This window comes from Pan paniscus, chromosome 21, assembly GCF_029289425.2.
Source record: "Pan paniscus chromosome 21, NHGRI_mPanPan1-v2.0_pri, whole genome shotgun sequence".
Taxonomy (NCBI): Eukaryota; Metazoa; Chordata; class Mammalia; order Primates; family Hominidae; genus Pan; species Pan paniscus.
The window spans coordinates 23,951,930-23,967,640 of record NC_073270.2 but is presented as its reverse complement, the minus strand read 5'-3'; the positions used below and the strand labels follow the sequence as shown (position 1 = coordinate 23,967,640).

The 15,711-nt window shown below is 49.6% G+C and overlaps 1 protein-coding gene across 2 annotated transcripts; it reads left to right on the top strand.

Moving 5' to 3' along the window:
- Nucleotides 1-2,747: 2,747 nt before the first annotated feature.
- CD93 (CD93 molecule) lies at nt 2,748-14,906 on the top strand. 2 transcript variants are annotated; one of them, XR_608986.5, is made up of 4 exons: nt 2,748-4,909; nt 5,194-5,340; nt 11,206-11,264; nt 12,015-14,906. XR_608986.5 is itself a non-coding variant. In XM_003829378.5 (2 exons), exons 1-2 carry the CDS (start codon nt 2,982-2,984, stop codon nt 5,216-5,218), a joined length of 1,953 nt encoding a protein of 650 aa, XP_003829426.3. In that variant the 5' UTR covers nt 2,748-2,981; the 3' UTR covers nt 5,219-9,801. The 2 variants fall into 2 exon arrangements, 1 of the variants encoding a protein (XP_003829426.3); XM_003829378.5 differs by lacking the exons at nt 11,206-11,264; nt 12,015-14,906 and having other exon boundaries at nt 5,194-9,801.
- Nucleotides 14,907-15,711: the final 805 nt, after the last annotated feature.

Sequence of the window (15,711 nt, the reverse complement as noted above, 5' to 3'; positions counted from 1 at the left end):
TTCTGCGTGCCCGGTGCCCTTCCCCCCACCTCCACCCAGCCCCGAGAACATCTGACCTGGACTCCACAGTCTGGAAACCTGTGGCCACCTGCTGAGGGCCCCCCCACCCACTGCTTGGGTCCACTGACCAGTCCCCTTCCACATGTAGGCCTCATGCCAGCCCTCAGTGTTTCCCCGTGGATTTCAAGACGAAGCCTCAAGCCTTCATTACTGGGGTTCACAGGGCTCCATCTTCCCCTGCATCCTCCCTCCCACTGCCTGGGCTTTGGTCTCCCTGCCCTTCACTCACTCTCTGTCCCCAGGGCTTCTGTACATGCTGTTCCCCCATCCCGACACCATTCCACATCTGAGCTGCTTCTCCTTTAGATTCCGGCTTGACTGCCTGTCTTCTCCAGAGGAGTCTCTCCTAATTGCCCATCCCCCAGTCAGGATGCCACCCCTGTATCAACCACGACCTCCCCGCTCCCCTGTGCTGCCTGCAAGAAAGCCATCAGTGCCATGACTTGTTCAAAGTTGTCCACTCTAACAGGACTCCAGGATCACAGAGGCAGGGATCCCCTCCTGGAATCCAATGCCTCGCTCAGTGCATAGCAGGGTCTTAATCAACAAATGTTAGATGGGTGGATGGACAAACAGATGGATGAATGAAGGGGCACAGGGAGGGTCTGGTGGCTTCTATGGAGAGTTCCCAAAATGTCTCAAATATCTTTGCTAAAATGCAAGGACTTAAGGCACATTCTTAGGAGGTATCCAGCTGGAGTCAGAGATGCCTCCTTGTCCCTTGGGGAGCCAGAGAGCTCCTAGCCCCCGGGACACCTCAACATCTCCATGGAGGCCACTGTGGTGGTCGCTGGTGCCGGGTCCACAGGCGTTCACTGTGTTCTCCACCGTGGTGCTTCTTCCCCTGGGGCCCTCACGGTCAGCGCAGAGCACCAAAGAGTTGCCGCTGTGTAGAGAATTCTTATAATTGTGCATTGCATCCATTTTGAATCTAATTTGGACCCTCTCCTACCAGAAGCAGGGTTTATTGCTCTTGACACGGTGTATAGGGCTCCACCCCCTCCCAGTTCCTCAATGCGGCCAACCCAGATATCTGCCTTGTACACCCGCCTCCTGGTGACCATTTCCCTGTGGGACAGGCAGGTACAGCCCATTTGATGGCCTCAGTGACTCCACACCCCACAGGGACTTCCCAGACATGCTGCCATGCCCACCTCTCAGCCACAGGGACCCCACGGAGCCCGTGTCTGTTTGCTCTAAACCCACCAGTGAGAAGTCCCCTTGGGAAACCTGCTTGGGAAATGTCCTGGACCCCAATAAAGGCTTAGGACCCAGGTCTCTCTCTCTCCCTTCACCCCCCTCCAGGTGAGTGTTTGTGACCCAGACAGCTCCCCACTTTTTGCTGGCCCCGTGGGGCGCACTGCCCTCTCCCTGGGATCTGTAAGTGACACGGTGCTTGTGTTGCTTCCTGTGTCTTCTTGTGCTGCCTCCTGCATCTCCCCTGACCCACACCCCAACCCAACTCTCCTCCCATCAGGGATCTCTTAGGAAGTGGCTGTCTTGATAGGAATAAACTGGACATGGGTCAGACGAGAGCCACAAGGGTGTCTGTCCATAGAAACAAGTTTTATGTGAGAGAGACCCCTGGTCACTGGGCAGGGCTAGAATTTATAGTCAGTCTCTCAAAGTGAGAGATACAGCCTGCTACCAATGACAGGGGACTTGGAGAGCAGTGGAGCCTCTCCCTCAGCTGAGATGGTGCTGAGGTGTGGTCCCCTCAGGCCCCCAGAGTTTCCTGGCACTGGCTCCAGCAGCCCAGGGTCACCTTCTCAGCAAGTCATCATGGGTTGGCTTCTTCCTTGTCTGTTTCACTTCCCCTCCCAAATAAACTAGTCTCCCCAAATCCTGTCTCAGGGTCCCCTCCTGGGGGATCCCAACCAATGAGCAAAGGTCTGTGGCTGCAGGAAAAGCACACTGTGAGTCCCTGGCTTTTGCCGAGTCGCGGTGTCGCAGGAGGGCCTGCCCAGACTTCGATTCCCGCTCCCTGCCCAGATTTCCGGCCCTTGCTAGGAATCCTGAGCCGGGGGAAGTGAGCCTGCAAGCCCTGCGCCACGAGGCTGGACACATTTTCATTTTCTTTCTGATGCTTTTTGTGACCCTGCCACCTCACAATGCAATATTTCCACTATGAAACCCCCAGAACTGCCAAATTTCACCCAATTTGGATTAACATTATCGAGGAGCTTGGCATTATGTTGAAAACCCAGACATTCCCACGACCCGTATCCTATTTAAAAAATGCCTGTCTATTTAAAGTTCACGATGGGAGGATAAAAGAAAAAAGGCTCCCAAAGTCAACAGAGAACATGAGCTAGGCAAAAGGAAAGTCCAGTTTGCTTCTAAAAAAGGCTGAAAATTATAACCATCCATGGCCTTGTGTCTTAAGTCTCAGAATTTTTTTTCTCTTTTGGTGGTTTGCAAACCAAAGTGGAATTTTATTATGGGTTACTAAGGGAGCTTCCTCGAGTTCCTAGCCCCCAAAGCCCCTGCTCACTCCATGGCATGCCTCCGAGGCTCCTCATGCCATGAGAAAGAGAATGGAGCCAAAATCAAGCCGGCAGTATCTCGGGGCTGTAACGTCTTCCCCCCGTCGCTGAGTTTCCACAGTGCTGAGCCAGGGACCCGGCAGAGCTGCCTGACTCCTTTTATGAACAACAGCACCGTGATGAAGGCAGCAGGAGTCAGAGAACTATTCATTGCAGGAAGCCCCAACATCCGGTGAGAAATAAGAAGTACAACAGTACAGGATGCGCCTTGGGTCAGGGGGACGTGGAAAGCCCGCAGCCTTTGTGTCCTTCTCTGCGCCGGAGTGGCTGCAGCTCACCCCTCAGCTCCCCTCGGGGCCCAGCTGGGAGCCGAGATAGAAGCTCCTGTCGCCGCTGGGCTTCTCGCCTCCCGCAGAGGGCCACACAGAGACCAGGATGGCCACCTCCATGGGCCTGCTGCTGCTGCTGCTCCTGACCCAGCCCGGGGCGGGGACGGGAGCTGACACGGAGGCGGTGGTCTGCTTGGGGACCGCCTGCTACACGGCCCACTCGGGCAAGCTGAGCGCTGCCGAGGCTCAGAACCACTGCAACCAGAACGGGGGCAACCTGGCCACTGTGAAGAGCGAGGAGGAGGCCCAGCACGTCCAGCGAGTACTGGCCCAGCTCCTGAGGCGGGAGGCAGCCCTGACGGCGAGGATGGGCAAGTTCTGGATTGGGCTCCAGCGAGAGAAGGGCAAGTGCCTGGACCCTAGTCTGCCGCTGAAGGGCTTCAGCTGGGTGGGCGGGGGGGAGGACACGCCTTACTCTAACTGGCACAAGGAGCTCCGGAACTCGTGCATCTCCAAGCGCTGTGTGTCTCTGCTGCTGGACCTGTCCCAGCCGCTCCTTCCCAGCCGCCTCCCCAAGTGGTCTGAGGGCCCCTGTGGGAGCCCAGGCTCCCCCGGAAGTAACATTGAGGGCTTCGTGTGCAAGTTCAGCTTCAAAGGCATGTGCCGGCCTCTGGCCCTGGGGGGCCCAGGTCAGGTGACCTACACCACCCCCTTCCAGACCACCAGTTCCTCCTTGGAGGCTGTGCCCTTTGCCTCTGCGGCCAATGTAGCCTGTGGGGAAGGCGACAAGGACGAGAGTCAGAGTCATTATTTCCTGTGCAAGGAGAAGGCCCCCGATGTGTTCGACTGGGGCAGCTCGGGCCCCCTCTGTGTCAGCCCCAAGTATGGCTGCAGCTTCAACAATGGGGGCTGCCACCAGGACTGCTTTGAAGGGGAGGATGGCTCCTTCCTCTGCGGCTGCCGGCCAGGATTCCGGCTGCTGGATGACCTGGTGACCTGTGCCTCTCGAAACCCTTGCAGCTCCAGCCCATGTCGTGGGGGGGCCACGTGCATCCTGGGACCCCATGGGAAAAACTACACGTGCCGCTGCCCTCAAGGGTACCAGCTGGACTCGAGTCAGCTGGACTGTGTGGACGTGGATGAATGCCAGGACTCCCCCTGTGCCCAGGAGTGTGTCAACACCCCTGGGGGCTTCCGCTGCGAATGCTGGGTTGGCTATGAGCCGGGCAGTCCTGGAGAGGGGGCCTGTCAGGATGTGGATGAGTGTGCTCTGGGTCGCTCACCTTGCGCCCAGGGCTGCACCAACACAGATGGCTCATTTCACTGCTCCTGTAAGGAGGGCTACGTCCTGGCCGGGGAGGACGGGACTCAGTGCCAGGACGTAGACGAGTGTGTGGGCCCGGGGGGCCCCCTCTGCGACAGCTTGTGCTTCAACACACAAGGGTCCTTCCACTGTGGCTGCCTGCCAGGCTGGGTGCTGGCCCCAAATGGGGTCTCTTGCACCATGGGGCCTGTGTCTCTGGGACCACCATCTGGGCCCCCCGATGAGGAGGACAAAGGAGAGAAAGAAGGGAGCACCGTGCCCCCGGCTGCAACAGCCAGTCCCACGAGGGGCCCCGAGGGCACCCCCAAGGCTACACCCACCACAAGTAGACCTTCGCTGTCATCTGACGCCCCCATCACATCTGCCCCACTCAAGATGCTGGCCCCCAGTGGGTCCCCAGGCGTCTGGAGGGAGCCCAGCATCCATCACGCCACAGCTGCCTCTGGCCCCCAGGAGCCTGCAGGTGGGGACTCCTCCGTGGCCGCACAAAACAACGATGGCACTGACGGGCAAAAGCTGCTTTTATTCTACATCCTAGGCACCGTGGTGGCTATCCTACTCCTGCTGGCCCTGGCTCTGGGGCTACTGGTCTATCGCAAGCGGAGAGCGAAGAGGGAGGAGAAGAAGGAGAAGCAGCCCCAGAATGCGGCAGACAGTTACTCCTGGGTTCCAGAGCGAGCTGAGAGCAGGGCCATGGAGAACCAGTACAGGTAAAGGGGGCCCTGAGTGACCGGGGGAGGGGATGGGCAGGCATGGGGGCACTGACTACAGTACAAAGAGGTGGCAGCAAGAGCAGGCCCAGGTTTCCTGTGGGCAGACACACCCTGGTCCTTGCAGCTGACCCCTCAACCTCCCCCCACTTCAGGCACTCGGGCCCCCTTAGAGCATACTGCCCGTCTTCAGCACGGCCGCACGTGGGGCTCTCTCCCAAGGTCGGGACGTGCAGGCACAGAGGCGCCGTGGCTTCCAACGCTGTCTGTTTTGTTTCCCATAGTCCGACACCTGGGACAGACTGCTGAAAGTGAGGTGGCCCTAGAGACACTAGAGTCACCGGCCACCATCCTCAGAGCTTTGAACTCCCCATTCCAAAGGGGCACCCACATCTTTCTGAAAGACTGGACTGGAATCTTAGCAAACAATTGTAAGTCTCCTCCTTAAAGGCCCCTTGGAACATGCAGGTATTTTCTACGGGTGTGTGATGTTCCTGAAGTGGAAGCTGTGTGTTGGCGTGCCACGGTGGGGATTTCGTGACTCTGTAATGATTGTTACTCCCCCTCCCTTTTCAAATTCCAATGTGACCAATTCCGGATCAGGGTGTGAGGAGGCCGAGGCTAAGGGGCTCCCCTGAATATCTTCTCTGCTCACTTCCACCATCTAAGAGGAAAAGGTGAGCTGCTCATGCTGATTAGGATTGAAATGATTTGTTTCTCTTCCTAGGATGAAAACTAAATCAATTAATTATTCAATTAGGTAAGAAGATCTGGTTTTTTGGTCAAAGGGAACATGTTCCGTACTGGAAACATTTCTTTACATTTGCATTCCTCCATTTCGCCAGCACAAGTCTTGCTAAATGTGATACTGTTGACATCCTCCAGAATGGCCAGAAGTGCAATTAACCTCTTAGGTGGCAAGGAGGCAGGAAGTGCCTCTTTAGTTCTTACATTTCTAATAGCCTTGGGTTTATTTGCAAAGGAAGCTTGAAAAATATGAGAAAAGTTGCTTGAAGTGCGTTACAGGTGTTTGTGAAGTCACATAATCTACGGGGCTAGGGCGAGAGAGGCCAGGGATTTGTTCACAGATACTTGAATTAATTCATCCAAATGTACTGAGGTTACCACACACTTGACTACGGATGTGATCAACACTAACAAGGAAGCAAATTCAAGGACAACCTGTCTTTGAGCCAGGGCAGGCCTCAGACACCCTGCCTGTGGCCCCACCTCCACTTCATCCTGCCCGGAATGCCAGTGCTCCGAGCTCAGACACAGGAAGCCCTGCAGAAAGTTCCATCAGGCTGTTTCCTAAAGGATGTGTGAACGGGAGATGATGCACTGTGTTTTGAAAGCTGTCGTTTTAAAGCATTTTAGCACAGTTCATAGTCCACAGTTGATGCAGCATCCTGAGATTTTAAATCCTGAAGTGTGGGTGGCGCACACACCAAGTAGGGAGCTAGTCAGGCAGTTTGCTCAAGGAACTTTTGTTCTGTGTCTCTTTTCCTTAAAATTGGGGGTAAGGAGGGAAGGAAGAGGGAAAAAGACGACTAACTAAAATCATTTTTACAGCAAAAACTGCTCAAAGCCATTTAAATTATATCCTCATTTTAAAAGTTACATTTGCAAATATTTCTCCCTATGATAATGTAGTCGATAGTGTGCACTCTCTTTCTCTCTCTCTCTCTCTCTCTCTCTCACACACACACACACACACAGACACGGCACCATTCTGCCTGGGGCACTGGAACACATTCCTGGGGGTCACCGATGGTCAGAGTCACTAGAAGTTACCTGAGTATCTCTGGGAGGCCTCATGTCTCCTGTGGGCTTTTTGCCACCGCTGTGCAGGAGAACAGACAGAGGAAATGTGTCTCCCTCCAAGGCCCCAAAGCCTCAGAGAAAGGGTGTTTCTGGTTTTGCCTTAGCAATGCATCGGTCTCTGAGGTGACACTCTGGAGCGGTTGAAGGGCCACAAGGTGCAGGGTTAATACTCTTGCCAGTTTTGAAATATAGATGCTATGGTTCAGATTGTTTTTAATAGAAAACTCAAGGGGCAGGGGAAGTGAAAGGAAAGATGGAGGTTTTGTGCGGCTCGGTGGGGCATTTGGAACTTCTTTTTAAAGTCATCTCGTGGTCTCCAGTTTTCAGTTGGAACTCTGGTGTTTAACACTTAAGGGAGACAAAGGCTGTGTCCATTTGGCAAAACTTCCTTGGCCACGAGACTCTAGGTGATGTGTGAAGCTGGGCAGTCTGTGGTGCGGAGAGCAGCCATCTGTCTGGCCATTCAGAGGATTCTAAAGACATGGCTGGATGTGCTGCTGACCAACATCAGCACTTAAATAAATGCAAATGCAACATTTCTCCCTCTGGGCCTTGAAAATCCTTGCCCTTATCATTTGGGGTGAAGGAGACATTTCTGTCCTTGGCTTCCCACAGCCCCAACGCAGTCTGTGTATGATTCCTGGGATCCAACGAGCCCTCCTATTTTCACAGTGTTCTGATTGCTCTCACAGCCCAGGCCCATCGTCTGGTCTCTGAATGCAGCCCCGTTCTCAACAACAGGGAGGGCATGGAACCCCTCTGTGGAACCCACAAGGGGAGAAATGGGTGATAAAGAATCCAGTTCCTCAAAACCTTCCCTGGCAGGCTGGGTCCCTCTCCTGCTGGGTGGTGCTTTCTCTTGCACACCACTCCCACCGCGGGGGGAGAGCCAGCAATCCAACCAGACAGCTCAGGTGGTGCATCTGATGGAAACCACTGGGCTCAAACACGTGCTTTATTCTCCTGTTTATTTTTGCTGTTACTTTGAAGCATGGAAATTCTTGTTTGGGGGATCTTGGGGCTACAGTAGTGGGTAAACAAATGCCCACCGGCCAAGGGGCCATTAACAAATCGTCCTTGTCCTGAGGGGCCCCAGCTTGCTCGGGCGTGGCACAGTGGGGAATCCAGGGGTCACAGTATGGGGAGAAGTGCACCCTGCCACCTGCTAACTTCTCTCTAGACACAGTGTTTCTGCCCAGGTGACCTGTTCAGCAGCAGAACAAGCCAGGGCCATGGGGACGGGGGAAGTTTTCACTTGGAGATGGACACCAAGACAGTGAAGATTTGTTGTCCAGATAGGTCAATAATTCTGGGAGACTCTTGGAAAAACCTGAATATATTCAGGACCAACTCTCTCCCTCCCCTCATCCCACATCTCAAAGCAGACAATGTAAAGAGAGAACATCTCACACACGCAGCTCGCCATGCCTACTCATTCCTGAATTTCAGGTGCCATCACTGCTCTTTCTTTCTTCTTTGTCATTTGAGAAAGGATGCAGGAGGACAATTCCCACAGATAATCTGAGGAATGCAGAAAAACCAGGGCAGGACAGTTATCGACAATGCATTAGAACTTGGTGAGCATCCTCTGTAGAGGGACTCCACCCCTGCTCAACAGCTTGGCTTCCAGGCAAGACCAACCACATCTGGTCTCTGCCTTCGGTGGCCCACACACCTAAGCGTCATCGTCATTGCCATAGCATCATGATGCAACACATCTATGTGTAGCACTACGATGTTATGTTTGGGTAATGTGGGGATGAACTGCATGAGGCTCTGATTAAGGATGTGGGGAAGTGGGCTGCGGTCACTGTCGGCCTTGCAAGGCCACCTGGAGGCCTGTCTGTTAGTCAGTGGTGGAGGAGCAAGGCTTCAGGAAGGGCCAGCCTCATGCCATCTTCCCTGCGATCAGGCAAAAAAGTGGAATTTAAAAGTCAAACCTTTATTTGCATGTGTTATGTCCATTTTGCAGGATGAACTGAGTTTAAAAGAATTTTTTTTTCTCTTCAAGTTGCTTTGTCTTTTCCATCCTCATCACAAGCCCTTGTTTGAGTGTCTTATCCCTGAGCAATCTTTCGATGGATGGAGATGATCATTAGGTACTTTTGTTTCAACCTTTATTCCTATAAATATTTCTGTGACAACTAGGAGAACAGAGATGAGATTTGACAAAAAAAAATTGAATTAAAAATAACACAGTCTTTTTAAAACTAACATAGGAAAGCCTTTCCTATTATTTCTCTTCTTAGCTTCTCCATTGTCTAAATCAGGAAAACAGGAAAACACAGCTTTCTAGCAGCTGCAAAATGGTTTAATGCCCCCTACATATTTCCATCACCTTGAACAATAGCTTTAGCTTGGGAATCTGAGATATGATCCCAGAAAACATCTGTCTCTACTTCGGCTGCAAAACCCATGGCTTAAATCTATATGGTTTGTGCATTTTCTCAACTAAAAATGGAGATGATAATCCGAATTCTCCATATATTCACTAATCAAAGACACTATTTTCATACTAGATTCCTGAGACAAATACTCACTGAAGGGCTTGTTTAAAAATAAATTGTGTTTTGGTCTGTTCTTGTAGATAATGCCCTTCTATTTTAGGTAGAAGCTCTGGAATCCCTTTATTGTGCTGTTGCTCTTATCTGCAAGGTGGCAAGCAGTTCTTTTCAGCAGATTTTGCCCACTATTCCTCTGGGCTGAAGTTCTTTGCATAGATTTGGCTTAAGCTTGAATTAGATCCCTGCAAAGGCTTGCTCTGTGATGTCAGATGTAATTGTAAATGTCAGTAATCACTTCATGAACGCTAAATGAGAATGTAAGTATTTTTAAATGTGTGTATTTCAAATTTGTTTGACTAATTCTGGAATTACAAGATTTCTATGCAGGATTTACCTTCATCCTGTGCATGTTTCCCAGACTGTGAGGAGGGAAGGCTCAGAGATCGAGCTTCTCCTCTGAGTTCTAACAAAATGGTGCTTTGAGGGTCAGCCTTTAGGAAGGTGCAGCTTTGTTGTCCTTTGAGCTTTCTGTTATGTGCCTATCCTAATAAACTCTTAAACACATTGATTGTGAACTTGTTTTAATATATTTCACGACAACTCGAAATACCTGGCAGAACTTGCTTTCAAGGTCATTACATTTATCCATCTCCCCTTTCAAAGAGTTGCTAAAAAGGAGGTACCTTGTGGCTGAGTTTCTGCACCTGCACCTGCTGGAGGCGACAGGGGGCGCTGGGCTCTGCCTTCCTTCATTACCTCAGCAAATGTGTACCCTGCCCCTCAGCGTGCTGCCCTTGGGGACATGGAATACAGAGGGCTGGGCTGCACTGCACCCAGTGTCCATGGCAGCTGAGTCCACTCATCCATGGCCCCCTCATCACTCTTTAATTCCCTGCATCTTGTAAATTACATGGGTGATGCCTGGCGCAGAATTAAACATGTCCAATGGATGCGATGTGAAAACACTGTTCTATAATTATCATTGGAGCATTTATCACTACTTTGTCAGCAAAGCCCTTTCAGTTTATTTAACTAATTGGACAGGCAGATCAGATCGCTGGTTGTTTGGCTGCACAAATCTCATGGTGATTCCAAGTCAGGAACAGCAGATGGTGGTCAATTCTGAGTCAGCCTGCTTTTAAGATTGTGCAAAAGGCTGTGGCAAAGGCACAGGACTTAAGAAGAACAAAGGGTTCTGCTCTGTTATGCTAATGGTACAGGACACTTGCAATAAATATCCATTATTTAGGGTTAAATGCAGCTGATCCTGTTAGAAGTCTAGTCATTAACAACATACACTTGGAAATTATTCCTCGATATGAACAACCATGGCTGTTCCCCCAACACACACACACACACACACACATAAACACACACATGCATGACACAGAGATATGCATCCACAAACACACACAACACACACCCACAAGACACACACCCACAAGCACACACAGTTCTAACATCCTTCTGTGTCATACTGGAACACCTGAGGCCAGTGTTTCTCAATTTAGGAAAAGCCTATGAAGGAAAACACCAACTTGTGATGGTTACATTTTTTGGTGACTTTTGCTATCTCACTAAAATTTCTTAAATGCTAGGTAAATCATTCGCAAACAAATAATTTGCCAAGAAAAATTAATTTGCACACATATCTATTGCACAATGCAGAGTACATTTGTGTTGCTATCATCAGACAAAATGCAGATTACAATGAGAGACTCAGACATGTACTATGTACCTTCCATGGGATTGAACATGCATTGAGTGAGCCTATCAAGTTCTCAGCTGACTCTTGTGTATATTCAGCAAGAGGAGATACAGAGAGCAGAGATGATAAACTTGAAAACCAGAGAAGTCGGAGTCAGCCTTTCCCTGAATTATATTTGACATTACAGGTGCTTAGAAACAGAATGACTAATGGGTTTACCCTTCAGATCCTCTGAATGCCTCCTAACTCTCCCTTTTCAGAGGAAATTATGAACAGCTCAACAGTGAAAAAGTGAAGAAAGAGGCAGAGAGAGTAAAAGGTATGGATCAAGTGCAATCATTTTTCCGGAACTGTGATTGACTTAAGGATGCTCAGCATGCAGCTCAGGCACAGGCCCTCTCCTGAGTCCCCGGGAGAACCACCATCAAACTCTCCATGAGCGGTTGTCCCTCTCTGAGTTCTGGTAGTTGGGTTCTATTTGAGGTTTGTCGTGATTAACTTGGATGATGATGTTCTCTTGTGGTTAAAATTGGTTCATAGAATTCAACTGAGTGGAAGAAAGGATGGAAGGGAGGAAAAGAGGAAGGGAGGAAGGGAGGAAGGGAGGGAGAGGGAGGAAGGGAGGGAGAGGGAGGAAGGGAATGAATGGGAAGGAATGAATGGTAGGGAGGGAATGAATAAATGGGAAAGAGAAGGAAGGAGAGATGAGGGAGAGAAGAGAGAGAGAACACAAAAGGGGGTAGAGGAATGTCCCAGGTGTGGTGGTCACACAAAGCTGGGCTTGGAGCCTGAGAAGGAAGGGCTGAGTTTCTCAGGCCGTGCCTGTGGGAATTTCAGGCCACTTCGTTCTGCTGGCCTTGGTGAGGCCCAGCACCCTCCTGTCACCTTCCTGCAAAGCCTGCTTGCCTCTGCCACTGGCCTTACGCCTGTCCACATAGTTCATATCGTAAGGTCTGAAGCCAAGCCTGTGACTTGTCTCTGTGGGGCTCCTACTGTGTTCAAGTATCATGAAATAATGAAATTTGTGAGGTGGAAGAAAATAATTGGGATGTCTACCTTCTTTCTCCAGGGTCTGGCTTTCCCAAAAATGTTATGTCACAAATGTTTTACTTCATTGTTGAAATCGCCGCCTCCCGTCCCGCGTGTGTGTGTCGGGGTGTCACGCCCTTGTCTGCTTTCCTTCTCATCCGTCCTGCAAGTCCTCATGCCCTGGCCTCCATCCAGGCCCTCATCCCCCATGGCTGTGGCTTCGTCAGCTTCTCCTCGGATTTCCACCAGTTTTGTCTTCTATTTACAGCCGCGTGGTGAAGGGACTAATATGTGTTTGGCAGATTTCGTCCTTCACCAATAAAAAATATACCTTTTTGAACCTTTTCACTTCAAATTATATTATATATGACTTTACAACTGATATACCCGATTCATTCTGCTGCATCTGATGAATATCTGGTATTTTTTCCCTAAATTCAGCCTTTTGGTGACACTTCATGTTTGTCTCTTGTAAACAACAAAGCTGGATTTCACTTTTTTTTCTTTTATTCAATCAAAAGTCTTTGTCTTTTAATGGGAGAATTCAATCTATTCACATTCATTAAGGTTACTAATAAATTTGTACTGACTTATTTTATATGTTCCATTTATAATGATTCATTGGGATTTCTAGTCTCTCTCTCGTCAATTATTAGTTGATTAAGTTTTCTTTGATCTACTTTTTCCCTTAATATTTTGGAATTGATATAGACTATTTGTATTCTTCAAATAGTCTTACTTTTTCACCTCACATACTAAAGCCTATATCTTCTATTAATGTCTTATGTTAATTAATAGCTATCTCCTCCCTCTATCCCCCAAAATACCCAGCAATCTGTTATTTCTATTTCCTGTCCTCTCAGGTTACCCAGATTCCCACACCACTGCCCACCTGGATTGCATCTGAATTTTTTTTTTTATTGTTATACATTTTTACAACCAAAACCTACTTGGATGCCATGAGTTTTTGTTGATTTTTTCTCATCTTCACCTCTGATTCCCAGTACTGTTGGATTCAGTTATCACGGGAGTGTTTTGTTTTGAGTTGTGTCTTTTTCTGAGAAGGTCATGCTTGCATGACCAGAAATGCCTTTCCCTTCCGCAAGTTGAATGATGCCTCACCTAGACATAGATTTCTAGGCTCTAAACTGTTGTCCTGTAGAACTCTGGAGATATCCAGCCTTTGCTTTCTTGCATACGTTGTTACTGATGAGAAGGCTGATGTCAAATAATGTGTTTTCTTTCATGGACCATTTCTTTTTCTTTTTTCCTTTTTTTTTTTTTTTTTTTTTTTTGAGATAGAGTCTCGCTCTGTCACCCAGGCTGGAGTGCAGTGGTGTGATCTCGGCTCACTGCAACCTCCGTCTCCCGGGTTGAAGCGATTCTCCTGCCTCAGCCCTCCTGAGTAGCTGGGATTACAGGCACATGCCACCATGCTCGACTAATTTTTTTTTGTATTTTTAGTAGAGACGGGGTTTCACCACATTGGTCAGGCTGGTCTCGAACTCCTGACCTCATGATCCTCCCACCTCGGCCTCCCAAAGTGCTGGGATTCGCCCGGCCTTCTTTTTCTTTTCCATTTTTCCCCGAGTGCTTTGGCGATTTTCTTATTCTCTGTTGAGTTCTGAGGTTTCGCTTCAGGTTGCAGGTGTGGTTCCTTTCTGGTCCCGCCTGCACTAGGTGAGCTCTTCCCAGCACAGGAGGGCATTTCCTTCTAGCTGTATTTGAACCTGAGCATGTGTCTGAATCCTCTGGAACCTCCTGCAGGGCTCCTTAAAACGGAACCCCTCCCTCAGAGCTTCTGACTTGGCCGATCTGGGGTGGAGCCCAAGACTGCATTTCTGCTGATGCTGCTGGTCCAGGAACCGCCCTTGGAGAACCGCTGCTTCATTTGGTCTTGAGTGATCTTCTCTTATTCTTGTTAGTATACCTTCTTGTTCATTGTCTTGACTCTCTTATTTTGGAAACAATTTTAGATGGTTCTTTCCTTCCTCACTTTGTACCTATCTTCTCCCAGTGGGCTATAAGGCTGGGCCTTCTCTCCAGCCCTCCCAGCGATCCTTGCTCTGCTCTACTGTTTTTCCAAAACACCAATCACCTTCCACCCTGGTTTATGATTTCTGTTTGTACACTATGATTGATTATTTAGTATCTGTATTTATCTACTAGAATGTAAGAGCCAACAGGGGCACTTTTTTGTCTTTTGGTTTCTGATATACCCTAGGCCTCTAGACCAGGGCCTGGCATACTATGGTGCTCAGTAAACACATGTGGAATGCATGACTGAGCTGGGGGTTGGAGCAGTGTACCAGGTAGGGTGGGCTAGCACACCCTCCTGGTGGGCCTGTGTGAGCCTCGATGCTGTCCAGGGCCTCTTCCTCCACCATCTGCCACCTGTCCCCTGTCTCCAGCTCATGGCACGGCCTGCACTCAAGTCTTCACTATTGCTGATCTGAATTGTGGCCGCCATATCCAGCTGGTCTGGGGCTCTTTGCACTCCAGCTCTCAGAAACAGAGCCTGAGAGAAGGACTCACCATCCTGTGGTTCACTGGGAAGCACAGGGAACAGTGGTAATGGCATCAAGTGGTGACATCACTGTGGAAATCCTGGGAAATGGTGCAAAACATGCGAGGGTCATCACATCTGAAAGCCAAGGGAGTGGTGTGTAGATACCCATTGGTAATGAGTAGAGGGCTGCCCTGGGTGGAGGTGGTGGGTAATTTCCAGCACTTCCAGATGACCACACATGTGGGCAAAGTGGCCTTCCACACTTAGGATGGGGAAACCTTCAGGTACAGATGCAGGCCCTGGCAGGTGTACTTCACCTGAGCACAGTGAAAAGTGCAAGCACGATTTGTTGAGCACTGGCAGCCTCCAGCACACAGCTGTCCTCTAAACTCAGTGCAGACAGTCCTCCCTGCCTCTAGAGGTCATGCCTCCATTTCCCCAGGAGGAGCTGTATCCATGGGGATGGATTTCTCTCTCAGGAGTTTTCTGCTGGCTTTTATCACTTTATTCCTTGCATGATAGGTCAGTGGCTACATGACTTGTGTCTTCCTGAGAGACTGTAAGGCACTCAAGAGCAAGGGGTACATCTGTATTGTGCCTTGCTCACAGTCAAGCCTCAAAAGATTTTTTAAATACAAGACCCCTGGATATGTTATTTTATACCACATATGTTATTAAAGCAATGAAGAGGAAAAAAATCACTGACCTTTTACTATGTACCAAATGGGAAAATAGTATTTGCTATTGAGAAATAGGTAGTATTAATATCTCCATTTTATAGTTAAGGAAATTGAGGCAGAGAGAAGATGAGTGGTGAATGAGATGAATGAAATCTTACACTCTCACTCTTAATCACTAGGCTTCCCTGCCTCCCATTAGACATGAATAGGAACTGCAATTGAAAAAGTGTCAACCAGCAAAGAGTGGGGAGATGAGTGGGCCTCTCAGCCAGTTTCAGATAGGAAAAGCAGAGTGTTAAGCAATATGGGTATTTTTAATAATATGTTCAAACAAACTTACTTGGGCTTGTGTATGTACCCCCCAAACACACACACACACACACGCACACACACACTGGGGTAGAACTACTCAAAAGCCCTCTGATCAGAAAGATTGTGCATCCTGAGACCTGCCTTGCCTGCTCTGAGGGCAGATCCCAGGGAACGCACCCTCACAGTCCCCCTACGTGGCTATCCCCAGTCTGCCTTGGTGAGAGCAATGTGTTTGA